Below are 23110 nucleotides of genomic sequence, written 5' to 3'. Positions count from 1 at the left end.
CGACTCTTCTCAGCATACTTCAGGAATTGATCCAGCCGCCGCGGCTGTTATTGTAAATGACAGCCTGATACCGTTTTGACGGATCCATTGAACTGTCCAAGAACTAAGCGGGCAGAAAGAGTTCGTTTTCCACTCAACCAAGTCGATAGAACAAAGTATTATTCTTCTCATGCCACTGCTCTGCCAGTAAATAATGCATGGGCAGCTCCACAGCGAAAGGTCTCTAACAACCACCACAATGTCCTGCACTAAAAAAACAAAGCGCACACACACACACCTACACCCACACACACACACACACTTGAGTGGCAGGACACGGGTCAGCTCTGACACAGAACACAGTCCCCCCGGACGACAGAACTCTGGGAACCCGGGCCCCGTGACAACACAGCGCCGGCCTCTGAGTGTGCACGTAAGTGTGAGTGTGCAAGGTTCAATTACTGGTCAGGGTCTATCTGTCCCCGTCAGGCTGACGGGGAGGGCCGGGCCCCGTGCTGGCAGGGCCCCACTGCAGAGCCCTGTCCAGAGACAGAGAGACCACAGAGACACACAACACCACATCACCGTGACGCCTTACATTACCTTCACATCTTAACCACCAGGATCAATAAAAGGCAATAAGTCATGTTAAGTAATTCAAAGCTATGTTATCAATGTTAAGAATCGGTTAAAAATAAAAGAACAAAATGAGTCCATAAAGGGCCCCGCCCTACGCTGTTCACACGAGCCGACCCAGCGGCCTCAGCCTGGATGAAGGCGTCAGGCTGCGGCCCTGTGTGGAGCACCAGGGACAGCACTGGCCTCTCTGTGTGCGTGTGTGTGCACGGCGTGGATGCGTGCGTGTAATTGGCAGGTCTAATGCTGCGTTGGCTCCGGGCCGGTCTAGGTGAGCCCCTCAGCCTCTGGCCCTTTGTGTGAGAGCTCTGGGGGGGGGGGGGGGCGTACGGGCTCCGGCCCCCCAGCCGTGACCTTGCAACCAAATGATGGGATGGATCAATACGTCCTGTAAGTGGAGCGCTAGCCCTGCTGCCACAGAGAGCCCCCAGCGAGGACGGGGTGGGGGGCGCCCCCTAGGGGCAGGGCCAGGGGTAGGGAGGCTCCAGGCGGCCCGAGCAGAGACTGACGCTAACTTTACATCCCAACGTCGCCGTGGTGATAGAGAGCCAACAGTGACGGTGGGGAGGGGGGGAGGCGGCTGAAGCCCCCCTCAACGCTTCCATCAGCCCCCGTATGGTACTGCCCGGGGGGAGGGGGGGGACTGGCCAGCTAACGTTCCTCCGTGGTCCCCGAAACCATTCTGGTTTCCAATTACCAGGGTCTTCAATATGTCTCAAAATGTAAATGATCACTGTATGATCACTGCCAGCGCTGGTATTAATGTCTGCATGATGAGGCTTCAAAGAGAAGATCAGCTTACCAAACTCCAGCACATTCAAACATAAAACAACTCCATATTCAAAGATAACCTTTTTTAAATACCCATTCCAGGCTCCAGTCCAACAGGTAACTAATAAATGTTTTTTTCCTTGTTCCCCAATCACAAAAAACACAGACTGCCAACTGATTGGCACAGAGGAATACAAAAGACCAGGACACTCAAATCCATGAACCGCACTTAATACCACTAAATAAATAAATATATACACGTATATGTATCTGAGCCAACTTTGGTGGTAAAATAGAAAAGAGAGACATGACAATGGAGAGAGGGGGGGAGGGGGAGCTTTGAGAGGACGTCTTTTTATGAAAGGAAAAAAGTCAATTTCAGTTGAAAAGAAGGGCGGCTGTGTGAGCGTCAGTATGCACGTGCCCCCCCCCACCACCTCGTTCACTGATAAAACCCCCCAACACACACACACTGGATTCTATTAAAACTACAGCAGCACTCCGGAAGTACACTCAAACAGAGGAAATTACCACACACAGACACACACAGATATGGACTACGCACACACGTCGCCTAGAAGCCTTGCGACAATTTAAAGTTATTATTTCTTCTGCGGTATGCAACTGGAAGTGGAGAGCGAGAGAGAGCAATGCGTTAGTGCAAGGGAATGAGAGAAGACAGGGTTTGTATACGCATGGATGCTTCACAAACATGTGATGACAGAGTGTGTGTGTGAGCCTTTGCACGTGTGTGCGTGCGCCTTTCCACCTGTGTGTGCGTGAGTCTGTGCCTGATTTACTGAACCAGCAGTAAGTACCGTCTTTTGTTTTTATCCTCCATTATGATGGTTTCAGAGGTGTCTGATTGCAGGTGATTCACCAAGGGGCTTCAGCCTGGTATTCCGCGAGCAAATGAAATGGTGTCATTAAGCGGCTAGCGTGTCGCAGTACGGCTGCTGTAGCAACACGTGTACGTCCGTCTCTCTACCTCTGAACGGTGATCCCCTTCGCTCAGATAATCCTTCAGAGCCCCCTCCCAAACGGAGCCCACACGGGCCAAACCCATCCGGTTTCGTTTTATGTTGAGGAATATCTCCGTAAAGACGGATTAATTGCGAAACCGCATAGATCTGTAGAAACGCTGTAGTAAATATTGAAGGCGCTGGTTCTCCACAGAAAAAAGTGGAGCGCATCAAGCCTGCGCGCATACAGCCTGCGCGCTGTATACAAACATACGGTCACGAGGAGATTCAACCTTTTAAATTGAGCAGAAATACTTTTTAAATGTGGTTAGTAATTAAATTTATCAAGGGGCTTTATTTAAAGATACAAAAATAATACAAATAAAAATGCAACTCTGACGTCCCCCAGCTGGTGGGCGGCTAACGACGTCATCGCTTGCAAATCAGGCGTCCAGAGGAATCTGCATAGGTCTGGATAGATTTGAAACCACCCTCGGACATGGTGTCAGAAATGTGCGGTTACGGGCACCGGATCCACCGGCTCCGTCTGAAACCGGCTCCGTGCGGCCGGGGCCTAAATGAGACGGTGCTACAACGGGAAATGAAACTACAGAAACCTTGTGCCGCTTTCCCCACAGACGAAGGAACACAGCCCAACCCCAGAGCGGGTTTCCCTCCAGACCTGATGGTCGTTCCAGTGAGGGATCGCTGATACACTTCGCCTGCGGCACCAAAACAACAGCAAAAGAAGGTTGACGACTCTCTCGCTCCAAGTTATTTTTTCTATTAGGCGATGCGCGTGTGTGAAATGAGCTACACAATCAATATCTGAGGTTTGGTAACCGCAGCGGCACCTTGAGGGGAAACTGTTTTCCCTTTTATTATGAAAATAACAACCACACATTGTGTTGTGTGGAATGTTCTTGGTACAAGGTTAACCAGGCCATTTAGGCTCAATGAATAGGCTGCGTTCCAGTCATTAGGACTGGCCGTTGGGGTGCAGGGGACAGACAAATCAAAGAACAGAACTGACTCTTCATGCCCCAAACTGCTCCTTAACCCTATTCAAACGGTTCCCTTCTGTCACAGAGCTTTGCTCTGCAAACAGTGGAAACAACAATTAAAGGCCTCTCTCACTGGCTGTATGCAATATATATATAAATATATATATATATATAAATATATATAAGAGAGAGAGAGAGAGAGAGAGAGAGAGAGAGAGAGAGAGAGAGAGAGAGAGAGAGAGAGAGAGAGAGAGAGAGAGAGAGAGAGAGAGAGAGAGAGAGAGAGAGAGAGAGAGAGAGAGAGAGAGAGAGAGAGAGAGAGAGAGAGAGAGACTGTTCATCTGTGAGTCGGTGTGTGTGTCTCTGTGTGTGTCAGTGTTTAATAGTGTGGATCCCTCAAGGCGTGTGTGTTCTCCTCAGCGTGCACATATAGTGACAGTTCATTCCAGGGGACGTCAGAGCGAAAAACTGGCTGACACCAGAATGAGGTCAGAGGTTGTGTGTATGCGTGGTGGGCAGGGGAATTACATATCTGAGACCATTCTATAGATTACTGCTCACAGCAACGTTCAAACACAGCCAGCCCAGACATTCGTCACTGTGGCAGGCGTGAGCTGCTGATTACAGCAAATTGTTTTGGGGTGTGTGTGTGCGCGCGCATATATGTGTTAACACTTGCAAACATGGGGTTGCAAACAAAGACCATATTGCGCACAACACGTCATGTCTCTCGCACATGGCTCAGAGACGGTGTCTCGGAGGACACCGTTACCCTGGCAATATGCCAGCGGATACACCGTGGGGGGACCGGTAGTCATGGGAAGAGCAGAGGTAACTGAAATGAACACCAAGTTGTAATTTAAAATATCACATTGCTGTACATTCCTAGGGTTTGAATGATCATGCCGCTTGTCGGAGGGCAACAGCACTATTTGGTTGCATCACTGTTCTCCTTCTGCTGTGCACAACTTCACTGTCTCATGCACAGTCCTCAGCTCCTCTACCTCCCTGGAAAACACCGCAAGCTTAAAACAAGCTGGGTTTGAACAACTCACTTTATGCACGCTTTCATGCTATTTTCCAGGGGGGTTTGTGAGAGGTATTTGGTGTGGGGGGGGGGGGGGGGAGTTCAGGAGAGGTGACACTACTCTGACGTTTGAGCCGCAGCAGAGGGAGAACCGGCTCAGGGAGGAGAACCGGCTCACTGAGAACCGGCTCAGGGAGGAGAACCGGCTCAGGGAGGAGAACCGGCTCAGGGAGGAGAACCGGCTCACTGAGAACCGGCTCAGGGAGGAGAACCGGCTCAGGGAGGAGAACCGGCTCACTGAGAACCGGCTCACTGAGGAGAACCGGCTCAGGGAGGAGAACCGGCTCACTGAGAACCGGCTCACTGAGAACCGGCTCACTGAGGAGAACCGGCTCAGGGAGGAGAACCGGCTCACTGAGAACCGGCTCACTGAGGAGAACCGGCTCAGGGAGGAGAACCGGCTCACTGAGAACCGGCTCAGGGAGAAGAACCGGCTCAGGGAGACCCAGACTTACGTAGCGCTGGGCGCGGAGCTTCTCGTCTTCGGCCGAGGCGCGCTCCCGCAGCACTGCGGCGTGCAGGCCGTCCCGGGACAGGCCGCGCTCCTCCGTCAGGACCCGGGAGACCTCCTGCTGCACGCGGGCCTGGGCGTCGGCCTGGGCCAGCACCGCCGCCGCATCCTTCTCCGCCTCCAGCCTGCCGGTCAAGGAGGTCAGTCAGTTCACATGCAGACGGAAAACCTGTTTATAGAACCCGGTGACCAGGTTCTATAAACAGGGACGGTTCTAGCCTGTAAAGCCTCAGAATCTCATATTTTGTAAAACGTATTTGCCGAAAAAAATAAGCACTGTTTTTCATAAACATAATACCACCAGACAGAAACTAAGGCAGGTTTCATTCATTGCTTCATTATTTATTTAGAGCAATGAATAAAAAAGGACACATTGGTACATCGCAAGCGATGGAATGGTGATGCACTGAAGAAAATAGAAGCAGCAATAGAAGTGTAAACACAGGACCACTTGTTATGCCCACGTCACTGGGTTCTCACGGTTGCCTAGGAACACACCAAGTGATAGTTGACTTCACCGGTGGACCAGAAACAATTATCCTTAAAGCCTGATGTTATCCACTGCAAAACAAACACCGGCGCGAATGCAAAGAGTAAACATATGCATGAATAAAAATAAGAATACAATAATTATAAGGACTGTTTCACAAGTAGATGGGCGCCACGCTTCCCACCGCAGCGGCCCATCAACTGCTACGATGTGCTTTTCGGGAGCCGTTCTGTTGAGCTAGCACTAATTGGCAGAAACTGATTGTAATTAGTGATCATTGTTGACGTGTTCAGCACAGCAGCGCAGGTGTGCAAGTAGGAGCACGCAGAAACGCTCCGACAACAAAAGTACCCTAATAGATCCACAGGGGTGTCAAACATTCAGCATTTACTACCTAATGACGCCATGGCAACCACGGCTTTACCCCCTCTCCCCCCCACCACTGGGTTTATGACAAGCAGCCTTTGTTGCTTCATTCCAACCCATGCATGGCTCCATTGACATTTGTGTAATAAATTCATTGTAGAAGACCATGGAATTATTACATTTGAGGAAACAATGAAATCCTAAAACAAAATTTGACAATATTTTCAACTACGGCTATTTAACTGACCCAGAAATCTTTATACTGAACAAAGGTCTGATGCTAATATCCCATATTTCTGTCTATTATAGAATAGGGGAGCGATCTGATATCTATTGATATCTATGGATAATCATGAAAGAGCACTACAGTGAAAGAAAGAGATAGGAGAGGTGATCCGAGAATGTACACAGACATGGCGTTAGAGTGAGAGTAAAGAGAAAGGAAGTGAGAGAGTGAGAGTAAAGAGAAAGGAAGAGTGAGAGAGTGAGAGTAAAGAGAAAGGAAGTGAGAGAGTGAGAGTAAAGAGAAAGGAAGTGAGAGAGTGAGAGTAAAGAGAAAGGAAGTGAGAGAGTGAGAGTAAAGAGAAAGGAAGAGTGAGAGTAAAGAGAAAGGAAGTGAGAGAGTGAGAGTAAAGAGAAAGGAAGAGTGAGAGTAAAGAGAAAGGAAGAGTGAGAGAGTGAGAGTAAAGAGAAGGGAAGTGAGAGAGTGAGAGTAAAGAGAAAGGAAGTGAGAGAGTGAGAGTAAAGAGAAGGGAAGTGAGAGAGTGAGAGTAAAGAGAAGGGAAGTGAGAGAGTGAGAGTAAAGAGAAGGGAAGTGAGAGAGTGAGAGTAAAGAGAAGGGAAGTGAGAGAGTGAGAGTAAAGAGAAGGGAAGTGAGAGAGTGAGAGTAAAGAGAAAGGAAGTGAGAGAGTGAGAGTAAAGAGAAGGGAAGTGAGAGAGTGAGAGTAAAGAGAAAGGAAGTGAGAGAGTGAGAGTAAAGAGAAAGGAAGTGAGAGAGTGAGAGTAAAGAGAAAGGAAGTGAGAGAGTAAAGAGAAAGGAAGTGAGAGAGTAAAGAGAAAGGAAGTGAGAGAGTAAAGAGAAAGGAAGTGAGAGAGTGAGAGTAAAGAGAAGGGAAGTGAGAGAGTGAGAGTAAAGAGAAAGGAAGTGAGAGAGTGAGAGTAAAGAGAAAGGAAGTGAGAGAGTGAGAGTAAAGAGAAAGGAAGTGAGAGAGTGAGAGTAAAGAGAAAGGAAGTGAGAGAGTGAGAGTAAAGAGAAAGGAAGTGAGAGAGTGAGAGTAAAGAGAAGGGAAGTGAGAGAGTGAGAGTAAAGAGAAAGGAAGTGAGAGAGTGAGAGTAAAGAGAAGGGAAGTGAGAGAGTGAGAGTAAAGAGAAAGGAAGTGAGAGAGTGAGAGTAAAGAGAAAGGAAGTGAGAGAGTGAGAGTAAAGAGAAAGGAAGTGAGAGAGTAAAGAGAAAGGAAGTGAGAGAGTAAAGAGAAAGGAAGTGAGAGAGTAAAGAGAAAGGAAGTGAGAGAGTGAGAGTAAAGAGAAGGGAAGTGAGAGAGTGAGAGTAAAGAGAAAGGAAGTGAGAGAGTGAGAGTAAAGAGAAGGGAAGTGAGAGAGTGAGAGTAAAGAGAAAGGAAGTGAGAGAGTGAGAGTAAAGAGAAGGGAAGTGAGAGAGTGAGAGTAAAGAGAAAGGAAGTGAGAGAGTGAGAGTAAAGAGAAAGGAAGTGAGAGAGTGAGAGTAAAGAGAAAGGAAGTGAGAGAGTGAGAGTAAAGAGAAAGGAAGTGAGAGAGTGAGAGTAAAGAGAAAGGAAGTGAGAGAGTGAGAGTAAAGAGAAAGGAAGTGAGAGAGTGAGAGTAAAGAGAAAGGAAGTGAGAGAGTGAGAGTAAAGAGAAAGGAAGTGAGAGAGTGAGAGTAAAGAGAAAGGAAGTGAGAGAGTGAGAGTAAAGAGAAGGGAGAAAGGTAGAGAAAGACTGAATAAGAGTAGACAGAGGAAAAAAAGGAGATACAGAAAGAGAGAGAGATACAGAGAGCGATACAGATGGGGAGAGAGAGAGAGAGAGAGAGAGAGAGAGAGAGAGAGAGAGAGAGAGAGAGAGAGAGAGAGAGAGAGAGAGAGAGAGAGAGAGAGAGAGACATACAGATGGAGAGAGAGAGAGAGAGATACAGAGAGCGATACAGATGGAGAGAGAGAGAGAGATACAGAGAGCGATACAGATGGGGAGAGAGAGAGAGATACAGAGAGCGATACAGATGGGGAGAGAGAGAGAGATACAGAGAGCGATACAGATGGGGAGAGAGAGAGAGAGAGAGAGATACAGAGAGCGATACAGATGGGGAGAGAGAGAGAGATACAGAGAGCGATACAGATGGGGAGAGAGAGAGAGAGAGAGAGAGATACAGAGAGCGATACAGATGGAGAGAGAGAGGGAGAGAGATACAGAGAGCGATACAGATGGAGAGAGAGAGGGAGAGAGAGAGAGAGATACAGAGAGCGATACAGAGGGAGAGAGAGAGAGATACAGAGAGAGAGAGAGAGAGATACAGAGAGAGAGAGAGAGAGATACAGAGAGAGAGAGAGAGAGATACAGAGAGAGAGAGAGAGAGAGAGAGAGAGAGAGAGAGAGAGAGAGAGAGAGAGAGAGAGAGAGAGAGAGAGAGAGAGAGAGAGAGAGAGAGAGAGAGAGAGAGAGAGAGAGAGAGAGAGAGAGAGAGAGAGAGAGAGAGAGAGAGAGAGAGAGAGAGAGAGAGAGAGAGAGAGAGAGAGAGAGACAGACATACAGATGGAGAGAGAGAGAGATACAGAGAGCGATACAGATGGAGTGAGAGAGAGAGAGAGATACAGAGAGCGATACAGATGGAGAGAGAGGGAGAGAGTGCCTTGACAACCAGACATGTTTGGCCCTGAGGAGGTGAAGCAGGGAGGAGGAAGACAGGGGAGAAGAGTGAGAGAGAGAGAGACGGAGGGAGACAGAGGGCAGGAGACCAGCCATGTCCAGTCTCACAGTCCACTGGGCTGTGCACGTCAGCAGCCTCCATCCATCATTGGGCTGCGACTCCCCTCTCTCCATGTGTGTCACACACACACACACACACACACACACACACACACACACACACACACACACACACACACACACACACACACACACACACACACACACACACACACACACACACACACACACACACACACCTTCCTAATGGTCTCTTACATTCACGATTTCCCCACAGCCCATTCCTCCCTGCTTGCACTGCTAATGCTCCTAAGCTTGTTTCCTTTCCTTTTTTTTAACACAACCTAGGGCTGTTGCTACGGCTACTACTCCTCAAGACGGACGGCATCAGTTCCGCGGTTTGATGGAGAACTGTCATCAGCGCAGATCCTGTAGGAACACAACGCCAACTGCTTTTTACAGTTGGGCTGTACCAGAGTCGTCTGCGATTCATTGCCAAGGAGGTTTACCCGTACAGGGAATTCATCTCGGCGTGAAAAGAAACATCACAAAATGATACAGTATTAGTATCTAAGAGTTACAAATATTTGAATGTGATAATGTATGGAAGGATAGCCTTGATAAAACAAACATAAAATAAAAAACTAATAGGCAGCGACTTCATTGGTAAGGCCAGATATTTTCTTTTGGCCTCACCTGAGACATTAAAACAGTTCATTACAAACAGACACCACATAAAACAAATACAGACACATGTTTATTGTTTGATAGCAGCAGTTCATCAGGTCTTACTTAATAGAGCAATTGTATTTATTGACAGAGCAACTGCAAATGGGATGAAAAGTAGAAAAAAAACGAATGCATTGTCTAAAACATTGCAACGAAGACACTTTTGCAACAACTAAAAAGCACAACACTCTTAACTTAACATACTGCAAAAATTGCTCACCCAAGCAAAGATGTCCACCTTTAATGGGATTGGAATCGGTTTGGCTCACCTATAATAAGACTTTATTGCTCCGTCTCAGGCGTTATTAGAAGCATTCTTCATTCTGCCAAACATTGGCACAGGGAAGGCAGAGTAGAGGCCACAGTGCCTTAAACAGGTTAACAGAGTTGGAGGGAGGGAAATGTGGAGGGGGGGAGGGAGGGAGGGGGAGTGAGGGGGGGGGAGGGGGGGGGAGGGAGGGGGGGGAGTGAGGGGGAGGCTAGGGAATGGGATGTAAGGAGGGAGAGGGATAAAAGGTAAGGGTGGAAGGGAGGGATCCTTGCTCCAAAGAAGAAATACACGTTGAAATCAAATCAAACATCATCTAGGAGGATGGGTGCTGGGGTTTCAACGTTTCAGAGTGAGAGAGCGAGAGTCAGCGATGTTACGTTTAAACACGAGAGGATAGACCCAGCAACATTTCAGGGAGTAGTTTAGCAAAGGGCTGCAACACGATGTAAACGATAGCAAGAACAAGGAAATGAGTGAATACAAGTCTGCAAGGCCTGTGTGTGTTTTCAGTGAGCTCTGCTACTGATACTGAATGCTGACCAGCACAAATGTGGACAGTTTGTGGAATGGCCAGAGATTAGCCCTGTGACGCAACATTAAATCTTTATGCTGGATCTAGGTTACGACGCTACAATGTCGTGTGTGTGTGCGTGCAAACTCGCTACTGGATCACGGTTTCACCACATGTTTGGATCAATATTATCAATGGGTAACAATTCAAATGAATGATTGTGGCATTAACCATTCCCTGGTGAGCCATTTGTTCAAATAAGGGTTAAAAAATAAATTAAATCAAACAATACCCCCCCCCCCCCCCCCTGGGCAGAAGCTCAACTAACTAAAGCAGACGAGCCGCTCTCCCCACCTCGGACACGAGGCGACCTGTCCCGCCCCCTGTCCCGCCCCCGGTGCCCCCGCTGTCTGTCCGTCACCCCCCCCCCCCTCCCGTCTGCTGGGGGGGGGGGGGGGGGGGGAGACACCTCCTCCCAAACAAAGCCCGTTAACGGCCATCATGCAGTATTGATGCAGGAATAATGTCGCTGAACGCTGCCCATGAATATTTTATATAAGTAGGCCGTCCCACCTTTTAGCGCACGTGGTCACATGCACACACAGGGGCTGCAGTATGTAGTGCTGCTAGTCAGCACATACGACCCCCGAGGGAGGTTGTGGGAGCAGCAAAGGATTCTGGGAGGCAAGGGGGGCTGAGGGGTACCCCAAGATCAGATGATGGGTACTAAAGTACTAAATTGCCATAAAAAAGCAATTGCCGCCACTGATCCAACCTATCTTCTCTTGCGCGCGCACGCACGCACGCACGCACGCACACGCACGCGCACACACACACACACTCTAAGTGCCACAGTGTATTGTTCTAGCGTGTAATGCAGACAGAATGTCTCCCCCCGAGGTTCTGTGAAGAGGCAGTGAACTCCCTTTCGTCCGGGGACGTCGCCCGTCCCGTGACACACAGAACCTTCCACATTTGGACGTTGTCATTTCACCGTCATAGGATTTCAGATTGCCTAGTATAGAAAAAACACCCGAGGTTGCCATTGTTTTTATGGTCTGCATGTTTAGAATGCCATTATTAATGGCATGTTAGGTTGAATTTAAACTTGAAATGTAATATGGGCAACATTGAAAAAATTAGAATATCTTGTCTTTTTCCACAGAATAAATAAAGTTTTTGATTGATTGATGAACTGTAAAAAAAGAAAAGAGGAAAAAGCAGCGGCCGCCGTAAAAGATCATCAACAACAAAAAGAAGAAGCCAATGAACAGTGGCGGCCGCGTAGCCGATGGTTCTTAACAAGCGATGCGGACGACGCTGTAGTTGTGATTAACAGATGAGCCTCCGCCCGCGCCCTGACGCCCCAGCCGTCACACGGCGCTGCATCAAAGGCCGTTGGATATCGATTCCTTCAGTCCTTAATAAATGTCCTCCACCAAGTGTTGCTGGTGTGTGCCGAGTGCTGGGAAGTGTGTTTAATCCAAGACACTCCATTAAGATTCTGCAGAACCAAAACCGAGTAGAGGAAAACAGAGCGCAGCGTTTGTGTTGGGGGTGTGTGTGAGCATCGACGTGTGTGTGTGTGTGTGTGTGTGTGTGTGTGTGTGTGTGTGTGTGTGTGTGTGTGTGTGTGTGTGTGTGTGTGTGTGTGTGTGTGTGTGTGTGTGTGTGTGTGTGTGTGTGTGTGTGTGTGTGGAGATGTGGAGGTGTGTGGAGGTGTGTGTGTCTAGGGATGTGTGTGTGAAGGTGCGTCTGTGTGGAGGGGTGTGTGTGTGTGTGTGGAGATGTGTGTGTGTGTGGAGATGTGTAGGTGTGTGTGTCTAGGGATGTGTGTGTGAAGGTGCGTCTGTGTGGAGGGGTGTGTGTGTGTGTGTGGTGATGTGTGTGTGTGTGGAGATGTGTAGGTGTGTGTGTCTAGGGATGTGTGTGTGAAGGTGCGTCTGTGTGGAGGGGTGTGTGTGTGTGTCCCTGAGTGTGTAAGTGCGTGCCTGTATGCTGATGTTTCCTAAAGTTCCTTGTAACCCAATAAGGGTTCAACGGGCCTCCATGAGCCCGGTGAAGGTCAGTGTTCTCAATCCAACCTCTGGGATCCAATTAGACCACAGCAGAGACCCCGTTTACCTCCATGCTGACGCAACGGGCCAGGCTGGAGGAACACACACACACACACACACACACACACACACACACACACACACACACACACACACACACACACACACACACACACACACACACACACACACACACACACACACACACACACACACACACACACACACACACACACACACACACACTTTCTGGGGACTCCCTGGGTGGATAAAGCCGCTCCCAGCCCATGTCAAACCCCTGCAGAAGTTCTATACCCAGCAATGAGTTTTACTACACCATTGGTTCTCAAAGTGCGGCCCGCGGGCCAATGGCGGCCCGCAGAAAAATTCCTGGTGGCCCGCAATGACATGAAGATGTAAGTAAAAAAATAGAAAATGATTTATTTATTTATTTTTTTTATCTTTTGTTATTATATCAATACCAATTTAAACAAAAATAAATAAATATAAAGAGAAAATTCGACTCTCTCTAGCTTTCAATTAAATACTGTTACATTTGTTAGTTTTAATCAGACGGTTCATTTCTTTAAAAGGATGAACCTTCGTGATTTAGACCTCACTTGACCTCACTCCCATAGGTCAACTGTGCAATGTTTTTTTCACCACTGGGATGCTGACGGCATTTTCCGCCTAATTTTTTCCCTTTGGTGGCCCTCAGTCAAAATTTGGGTTCCTAAATTGGCCCTCAGCTGTCAAAACTTTGAGAACCCCTGAACTACACTCACAAACACAGACCCTCCCAGTGTCGAGATTCTCTCTCCTTCTCTCCTGTAGAAAAGGAGCAAACACAGCAAGACCCTTGGAGCTGTGTGCAGCTTACCACCAACACAGGCCTTACCCAGCTCAGTGGATACAGTCAAGTGCAAATCGTTTGTAAGGGAAGAGTAGAAAAACACATACACCGCAGAAAGAACAAGGCCTAGCACACAGGAAACTGGGGCGTTGTGATGGATGAAAGCCATAGCTTCTATACAGCGCCAAGCTACTTTCACACAGCAAACTCGCTCAAAGTTTACCACCTATAAAGTTTGTACTGCTCTTCATTCATTGTTTGCATAAGGAAATCATTGAAAGTAGCCTACCCCAACAGCACAGAGTGCATGTGAAATGTTATTAACCACGGCCAGGGCTCAGGCTGCTCAACCACAAAGGACCTTCGCCTCATAGCGACCCGAGGTCCATTTCCTTCTGCGGCCCTGTGCTAGGTCTTAACCCTCCACTCCCTACTCAATGAAAGGTATTAAAAGGCAATTCAAAAAAGATAGATGAATTATTAACAAATGGCAACATAAAGGGCCAACTAATCTGCAATATAGTCCTTCAATGTGATCCTTTCCTGAGGGTAGCAGCGTTGCGTTTGGTATCATAATGTTATAATAATGATAGCCAGACCTTTAGAGGACCTCAGGAATCCTAGAAGTAGCTTTGGACTGAGGGGGTGATCAGCTGTTAATGAGTCTCCACATTGACTGGTCCAATTGTGTGTAACATGTGCAGAAGCTGGCCTGTGTAACGCACACATCAAGACGACATGCAAAATGTCTAAACTTGATTTAAACCTTGAAAACAGAACTCCTCTCCCTGAAGCGTCGCAATTAAATTACCTTTGCAGCGTCCAGCAGAGAAAAAGGGGATTTTTTTTGGTGCCGCCCGTCAATTTTAATTAAAAGATAACACTAAACTTCTCCTCTGCACAAAAAGTATAGGAGAATATGAATATTACAATAAAAGTTTCCAGATGGCACTCGCCATGTAATTATTAGAATGGTAAAGTAGAATGACAAGAGAGCATGTGGACCATAACATCTCCACCTGAGACCCCCGCTACTTGGTTTGATCCACCCCTCGATGACAGCAGCAGGCCGGGCGCCCCTCTGTCCTCCGTGTTCAGAGAGCTCTCAGCACTCTGCCGAGGGTCAACAGACTGCAAGAACAACACCACGGGGAGCAAAGGGGAAAATAAGTAGAAAAGATTGTGGGAAAAGTGGAGAGGAGAGGCCATAAAAAGGAAATATTGATTACAGCTGTCCAAGCAAACCGCTGCAGTCAATAAAGTCCCCTACGCCGCATTAATGGCGTTGCCACGGAGATGTCGCTGCAATGCTTTTTGCCCGTCTCCCTGTGACCGTGGCAACCATTTCACTTGAAGAAAAAAATATATAATTTTCTCCCCACACAATACACATTACTATAATTTCTTTACGGCTCGACAGAAAAGAAAAGAAAATCCTCATCAATTGTGAGGTTGGTGGTTAGGGCTCCCTGGATGTAATCAGAAAGAGCTGCTAGATCAACCAAGATGATTTAGCTTCCCTTTTACCACTGAGACCTCGATAAACTAGGGGGGCACAAACACACATCCCATCAATCTCCCACCTCCGCTTTCTCCATTATTTAATCTCACACACACACACACACACACACACACACACACACACACACACACTAGAGGCAGCATGAACAAAGAAACTACAATGTTACATTTCCACCTCAGCACTCCCACAACACCACACAGAAATGTGGATTGTTCTGATAGTAAAAAAAAAACACGCCTAAAATGGAGTGGCATAAGAAGCTGCCCTCCACACGCCCAAGGTGCCAGCAATCATTGCAATGAGTTCAATTAATTGCAAAGAATTGCGAGACATTTTGCCAAAAGCACTTCTTCAAATGAGAATACTCAATAAGCGGTTCAACATCAAAAATCCATCGGCAAACTATTCCTCTGCAGCCCCCTTCATCTCCCGACGTCTTCAGTGCATCTTGAAAATGGCGCTTATGACCGATAGGCTTACGGCGCCAGCGTACCCGTACAGACGCATGCTTTACACCCGGTTACTCAGCGGTACGGCGGCACACAGAGCCACCTACCACCGCTGCTTCATCACAGCTGACCCGCCTGGAGCCCAAGAGACGGGCGGGGGGGGGAACACACCCATCACCACACCTGGTCACCACCAAATACCAGACTGATAACCAAAGAAAGCCAGACGGAGTGGGGGGAGACAATAAAGGAGGAAGGAGTAGGATCCGAGAAGAGAAGAGTTTGATACTTCATCTCCCCCCCCCCCCCCCCACTAATGGATCGCCCACTCATGGCTCAGGAAATTACCCTCTGGATGGCGCCCTCCTATTCCCGGGCAAGATTAATTGATCGAAACGGAAGAGCGAGCTGGGGGGGGGGGGAAAAGAGAGAGAGAGAGCGAGAGAGAGAGAGAGAGAGAGAGAATTGTGCCAATGTGCGCCGGAAGAGGGTAAATTGGAGACGCGACGGGGAGGTACGCAGAGATTGTTCCTGACCTTTTGACTATTAATGGAAGCCAGTCAGGGCGGGTCGGAGGGCGTCGCCGCCCCGACAGCACTCTGGGAGCGCTCGGCTGTGGAGGGGAGGGGCTTTAATCTGTCACGCCACAGCCATAAAGGATACGACGGCGGGAGGGGGGAATGGGGCTGCGACCGACGAAGGAGGGAGGGAACGTCAAACAGGGAAGAAAGTTGGGGAGCAGGAGAGAACAGCTTCACTAGGAGATGGCCGACTGTGCAGCACTGCCTTTGACTCTCATACAGGTACAAGGACATTACACTTCATCAACACTAAGCACCTGCTCATGAATAATACCATTATTCAAGAACAAACTGGCCTGAAACCATGATCTAAATCCAAATAAATCAAACATCCTGTGGGTAGGTGTTTGTGAATGCCATGTTTATAGGGTGTAAATTGCAAACGTGATAATTTAACCTCATACATAAAATATGGCTGCTTTAGTAGTAACACACCTTAGATAGCTCCCCATGCATGTGGGTGAGTCTGTTCATAAGATGTTGCGCGTAGGTCTGTGCCTTACGCCGGGATTCCACCGGACGCGCTCCGGGCGCGTTACGGCAGCGCAGCGGCAGCCGTAGTCACGCGAGATCACGAGATCACGCGATAATCCTAAACCTAATGTACTCACCTTCCAATCCCAAAAACTACTGCAATTAAATGCCACGTTTTGTCCTTCCGCCCATTGTCATTATAAAAAGGATGATTTGGTACATAAATCACTTCATGTTGCTGAACTTCGACAATGAGCCTCCCGTCATCCATGTTGCCGACCCTCTGAGACCCCTTGATTGATTGACTGCTGATCTGGTGCCACCTGTCATGACGTAATAATGTTGATGTGACGTTTTGATAGGCTGAATGAGCTGAGTATTGTGTTTTATTTTTAAAAAATTGACCGGATGCTCTATGGCTTTTACTTTTTCACTTCCTGCCCTGCTCGATCTGCTCTGTTGAAAATGACGGTGTTCAGCAACGGCTTGCGTCATAAATAGAAATGCTACGGAATGATAGCGCCGCGGCACGGCGAGCCACTCCTGGGACGCTGCTGAGACGTTCCGCAGGCGCGCCCGGTGGAAATGGTCTCATTGATCAGAGTGGAACCTATCTGCTGCGGTGACCGCGGCCAAGACGTGCCGCGGCCGTAACGCGGCCGGTGGAACCGGGCCGTTACTGTGTGAGTCTGCGTGCGTGCGTGTGTGTGTGTGTGCGTGCGTGCGTGCGTCTCACCAGGCCTGCAGCTCCTGCTCTGCCTTGGCCCTCTCCTGCTCCAGGCCGTTACTGTGTGAGTCTGCGTGCGTGCGTGTGTGTGTGTGTGCGTGCGTGCGTCTCACCAGGCCTGCAGCTCCTGCTCTGCCTTGGCCCTCTCCTGCTCCAGGCCGTTATGAAGCTCCTCGCGGATCCTCTTCCTCAGAGCTTCTTCATCCACTAAGAGATACGGGAGGGGGAGAGAGAAAGACTTTGGTTAGCCAACTGATTCAAATTGTGTGGCATCATCGTATAAATATTTTAACATTAACAAGAGACATAACGAGAAAGAGAGCGAGATGATAACAGATGTGAGAAAATAAACCACAGAAAGTGTTATGGCTGAAATGGCATGTTTGTTTTTCACAGAGCGGGCACCAAGAGAATGTGACTCACATCCAAATTATGGACAGAAAAGAGTTGAGCTCCGAATTAGCATTTAGACCGTAATGATTTGGTAATGGATTCAGTAATGAACGCCGTCTGGCTCTTGGTCCCCCTGGAGGGGGGGGCTGGACCACGCCACCAGAACGCTGAAAATAATGGGCAGAACGTGGGATTGTGTGTGTGTGTGTGTGTTTAAATGTCGGCCTGTTGTGAAAGTAGCAAGAAGGATCCACATCTTTGCCCTCAGGCTGCAACACCTTGTGAAGCACAGAGGGGTGTGTGTCCATGTGCATGCCTGTGTGTGTGCATTTATGCAAGTGTGTGTGTGCGTCTTCATGCTCTTGTGTATGACGGTGTGTGTGTGTGTGTGGCTGTGTGCGAGAGAGTCTGTGTGTGATTTGTTAAACAAATCAGCAGTAACCTGGGTTTTCTTTTAAAGCCTTGTGAATCCAAACACCGAAACAAACACAGACACACACACAGACACACAGACACACACACACACACACACACACACAGACACACACACACACACACACACACACACCGGGGCGTCGGACGTGGATCTCGCCAGGTAATTAACCACGAAGGTACCGGGGCGCGGCTCAACGCTCTGAGGCCTCAGGAGCCAACGGGGGCGGGGCCACTGCGGGTGGGAGGGGTTAATCCTCCATGCTTTTACTGTTAATGCCTGATAATGTGCACGCCGATATCATTGAGTTGACATTACATGCGGGATGTTATGGGCGTGTGTGTGCAGCGTGGGGGGGGGGGTATTCTTAGATCTTGTCTTTTGTCTTGACCCTCGCACACATTGCGGTCACGTGGATCACAGACTTCAATAAGACTCTAGAGCGACCCATTAGTGACCCAAAGCCCACTGCCTACTACCCTGTAATCGGGATCATGAGTGAAGAACTAATAGGAGGAGATCTGGGATTCAATTCATCTGTCGTTTACTCAGCGATGAAGCCAAGTGACTCAAAACATCCTGAGACAGCTTTCAACACGCACTGGGAGAGCACTGCGCTGCTATGTGGCAATGACTTCTCCCTTTTCATCAGACATCCCCTGTGGATCTAGTTCTGCTTTCAGATGGCTTACTCTGGGATTGAAGGCAGCAGTGATGCTCATTTTACATCCAATGCTTCGACTTAAGGTTCTCCAGTAGTCATAACGGAAAGAATAACAATATTAAATCTGAAGATTTAATATAGCTATGTTTTTTAAAGATTATATAATTAAAGCTAATTCAACATTAGCTTTACTATCAATCAACTTTAGCTAAAAGACTTAGCTAAGGGCAAGGAAACAACCAATAAACTTTATTATGACGCATGTTAAAGTAATTCCTTTACAATTTGCACAGCAAGAAACACTTTCAGTGAGTTTATAGCAGGAGTTCATCTTTAGTACTAGGGTGGTCAGAACTCTCAGCATGTGTGGGTGGACTTCATTTGAGAATTTGTCTTGACAGAATGAGATGCAGCGATTGTGAAATATTTGACCTTCGGTAAAATTTCTTTGTGTTGTTTTTTTTAGCACCAATACCCTATAGTCTTACTTATTCTCCAGAACACTATTCCACTAGCCTGGCAAGCCAGACCCATATCAGAAAGATATTGGGTCTGATCTCGTACGGTGGCAATGTGGACGGGATAAACGGTTGTCTATCAAGTTCCCTCTGCACGCAATAGGATAGCGCTACAACCAATCAGAGCAACGAAGAAGGTGACGTAGTCAGAGCGACGGAAATTTCCATGGGGAAGTGTTGCGAATGGTGGATTGAGAGAATGGAGACCAACGACGAAACTTTTACCGTATCCGGTCGGCAAAACTCAATACATCTTTCTTTTCCATGAAAGACTTCAGTGCAGTTCTTTATTCATTTCTCAAAGAAAATGATAACTTCAAGTCTTAAAGAGTCGCGGCCAAAGCCGAGTCAAAAGACAGCTGTTCGCCAGCAGCAGCGGCCATTACGATTGTTTACCTTTAACACGGAACCGTCGCAGCTCTGTCGTCATTCGGCTCAGTACCGCCCCTCACGATCTGATTGGCCTGTCCCATTTTCTGTTTCCAGCAGCGAAAAACGACGACAGAAGGCTAGACCTCCCTGGCTGCAAATGGAATTTGATTCCGCTAGGGGCGTCTAGATTTGTAGGCTACTATTCCACCGCAAAACACACGAACACAGAGACATACAGAGAAGCCAAATAACAACATAACTTAAATATCTTCATGGGTTGCATTGGTTGGATCAAAATCTTGAAGTTAAAATATTACTGTTCGATGGCATATTCAGTAGGAGGCCATCAACAGAAAGGTATCTCACCACTGACCGGAGGTATATCAGGAAAACAAACTCCATCTAGAACAAAACTCTTGTTTCATAAACCTCGCCAACAGCAGTGGTTTAAACCTCCAAAAGAAGAAGACCTGGATCCGGCATACCTTCAGTCTTTCTTAAAGTCTACCGAGCTTACAAGTCCTATGTATCAGCCCATGTGGCCCCCAGCCCAGGACTGGGGTCCCACAGGGCACCCCGAGACCGGGCTCTGACACAGTGAGCAGAGCCTCCTTCAGGGAGTCAGGGTCACCAGACCCCCTGCGTCATCGGGCCCACACCGATCCCGGGCAGGACATGCAAATGTAAGGGAGATTAAAAACTCATCATCTTTATAGCCATGCTCCCCCTCTCCCGCTTCCCCGTTCCTCGCCTATCCATTCCCTCCGCCCGCTAAACCCGGTGTCAAAAGAAAACTTGAGGAGGGAGAGACGAGGAGGCCATTGGCGGTCGGAGATAATAGACGGAGGCAAATTGTGTTTCTCATCAGAAGTTTCATTAACCCCAGGACCTGCACATAGGGCATAATCTGTAACATTACCGCTTCCTCACGCTCGCGGCTCTGGCTTAGACGAGCCGCGGCAGAGCTCCCACCACGCTCGCCGTGCGATGGGGACGGGACACAGAGGCACCTGGAGCTGCCTCCCGGCTCAGCTTTAGCTTCGCTTTATTGGGCTTGATTTCGTTTACAGGGTCTGTTCTCAGTAGGACCTGACTCACGTTTACGTGACCGAAAAACGAAGGATGATTTGCCACATGAAACATTAAAACAATATGAAACGTTAAAACTATATGAAACATTAAAACATCTTGCGCACTGGCAGGATGTCTGAATGTTTCATTTCGTTATAACGTTTCATATTGGTTTTTTTACCGAAGGTAAACTAAATAATGTTCAACCAGTCAATCAGATTGAACACATTGTTCAAGTCCTCTTGTGAGCGCAAATCGTAAAAGGGTTACGGAATCACGGATACCATTCTACTCAAGTTCCTCAAAGATATATATACAGGCAATCTTCTGCATTCACAAAAACACATGTTTACATTTTGGCCTTTTTTCCACTCTAACCTATACTCACTTTTGAGTGTTTTGCCCCAGAAAGACAACTTTGAAACCTGCAGGAGGGGGCGGGTTCCTCGTCACAGCGTACGCTCAGATACACGTGTCCTTTATTGGAGCGCTGCCGATTGTGTGGCGTACTTGACCTTGGCCGTTGTGTAATCACTACACAAGGTGAGTCGAGCCCTTATTTTACAACAGACAGGGAGCTGGCTGGGAGATCCACTTCCCACGCAACGCCGGTGGGCACACATAATCAACTTCCACCGCACTGAGGTTAAAGCCTTTCAAGATTTGGCTGAACTTTACAATTTTTTTAATGAGATTTATTCCCGTTCAGAGTTCTTCCCCCCCACCTCTCCAGCTCCTCAAAGTTTTAAATGAGCAGAAAGGGTAAACTAAGCGAGCCGACCTCGTCTTTTATAAACTATTTGCTCATCTCTGGTGACCTCGTCTACTAAAACATTCTAATGGCTGTCTGCATCCCTTGTCTATGATGAGTTCTAGTGGCGGCAACAAACCAGCTGTCAGAGTCCGGTGTATTACATTGATAAACCTCAAATAAATAAGTACTGGTATCCACAGAGAAGCAGCAATCTAGATGTACTTCAAGAACATTTGCTTTAAAAGTCCACACCGCAGCCCACAGATGGAAGACGGGGAGAGTAAAGGGGAATAGTTCAGCCGTGTGATGCCAGTGGAAATGGTCCAGATTGTCAGGGCTCCCATCGTGTGGGTGTGGTAAACATTACGGCAATTGTTCTTTAGGTTCTAAGATTTAAATTTAAGCTACACGGGCAGGAAAACACAATTATTTATACAAAATCCTCCTTTATACCCAAATCAGCAGTATAAATGACTGGACAAATGCAAACAAACTTCAACTTCTCTGAGAGGCGTCACTAGTCTTAAATTATTCCATTAGTAATTTCAGCGGACTTTGACAATCTGTTTTATAACGTTGACATTTTTCTCTTTTCAGCTGCTGGACAGACAACGTATGACATTTAAATGTATGCCACGTACGTAACATGCGTTGTGATACACATCATTATTTATGACATTTTAGAAAGAACATTTGAAATCGAACCAATCGATCGACAAACAACAGCAGCGGTGGCAGCGGAGCTGGGACACACACACACACACACACACACACACACACACACACACACACACACACACACACACACACACACACACACACTCCTGGTTCCTAATGAGCTCTGGTGGTTTGTTGTGGGAAGCTGCAGAGGTGTCGTTTTAATCATCAGAGTCAGCGTGGCGTGGCATAAGTTGGCCTCTTTTAATTACCTCACCGATGGAACGCCGCCATGGATGAGAGAGCCTCGCCCACACCCCGGATGCCAACCTATGAAGACCAGCCCCCTTTACTCTGAGCACCCCCCCCCCCCAGCCCCAAACCACCCACAGACCGCTGTCTAATGAACGGCTAAAACCTCCGATGCCCTCTGTCTGATGGGAGGCGGGACCAGGCGCCACAATTTAGTACAAACGTGTTGCATTAAAGTTAGTTAAATAGAGAAGAGATGAGAGACACAGACAGACGGACAGAGACAGACACACAGACAGCAAAGAACGTAGAGGAAGAGAGAAAGGTCAATACAGAATGAAAGAGGAAAGATGGATAAAAGAGACAGAGAAAAAGACGGAGACACAGATTAAGATAAGTGTGTGTATTAAATCCTTACTTCAGCAGTATGATTTAGAAAACCCACACTTGAAATCATACGAGCTGCAACATTAAAATATGCTTAACTAACAGCCTCAAGCAATTCCCACAATAGGGTTCTTCATAACGCAGAAGATAATGACAAAGTTTAGTCTGCCAGGCCGTCTTCATCTTGACAAGAAAATGTTCAACAAGTGACAATTTGCCGCACCATGATAGCCCCATTTAAGTGATTGCTGTGTAATCTTTCGAAGTGAACGGCAAATTTCACTGACAGATCTAGGAATTCATAAAGGCATAAAATGCATTTGGGGACCAATTGCTAAATGTCTGTGTATTCTGGCTGTCCTAGGTCCGAGGCGGCAAAATATTTATGCGTCAAACCATGGATAACCAACCAGTGGATACCAGAACAGTCACCATGAAAATAGAAACAAAATCAAATTTTGAGAATCCCCAAACAATAGGAGTGCTTTCCCTGCCAACCAAAATAAAGTGAAGTGAGGCAATCTGTGCCACCTTGATAAACACTGCTGTGTTGAGGACTGGATCAATTCATTATTCTATTAAGAAAGACATTCAATAATATTTTTACTAAAGTTTTACACAAACCCCTTGGAAGGCAACTTAAAAGTTAAACCAACCAACACGATTAATTGTGTGCAATTTCAAAATATGTT

The 23110-nt window shown here is 47.6% G+C and overlaps 1 protein-coding gene across 1 annotated transcript in view; it reads right to left on the bottom strand.

Moving 5' to 3' along the window:
- chchd3a (coiled-coil-helix-coiled-coil-helix domain containing 3a) overlaps window positions 1–23110 on the bottom strand; it is a 79548-nt gene that overhangs the window by 53505 nt on the left and 2933 nt on the right. Inside the window, exons 4-5 of the mRNA XM_056578519.1 lie at window positions 17031–17124; window positions 4895–5075 (exon numbers count right to left, since the gene is read on the bottom strand). Of these exons, the coding sequence (XP_056434494.1) occupies window positions 4895–5075; window positions 17031–17124 (275 nt within the window). The remainder of the gene's footprint in view (window positions 1–4894; window positions 5076–17030; window positions 17125–23110) is intronic.

Source organism: Gadus chalcogrammus, chromosome 19, assembly GCF_026213295.1.
Source record: "Gadus chalcogrammus isolate NIFS_2021 chromosome 19, NIFS_Gcha_1.0, whole genome shotgun sequence".
Lineage (NCBI taxonomy): Eukaryota > Metazoa > Chordata > Actinopteri > Gadiformes > Gadidae > Gadus > Gadus chalcogrammus.
This window is presented reverse-complemented; position numbering and strand designations above follow the sequence as displayed.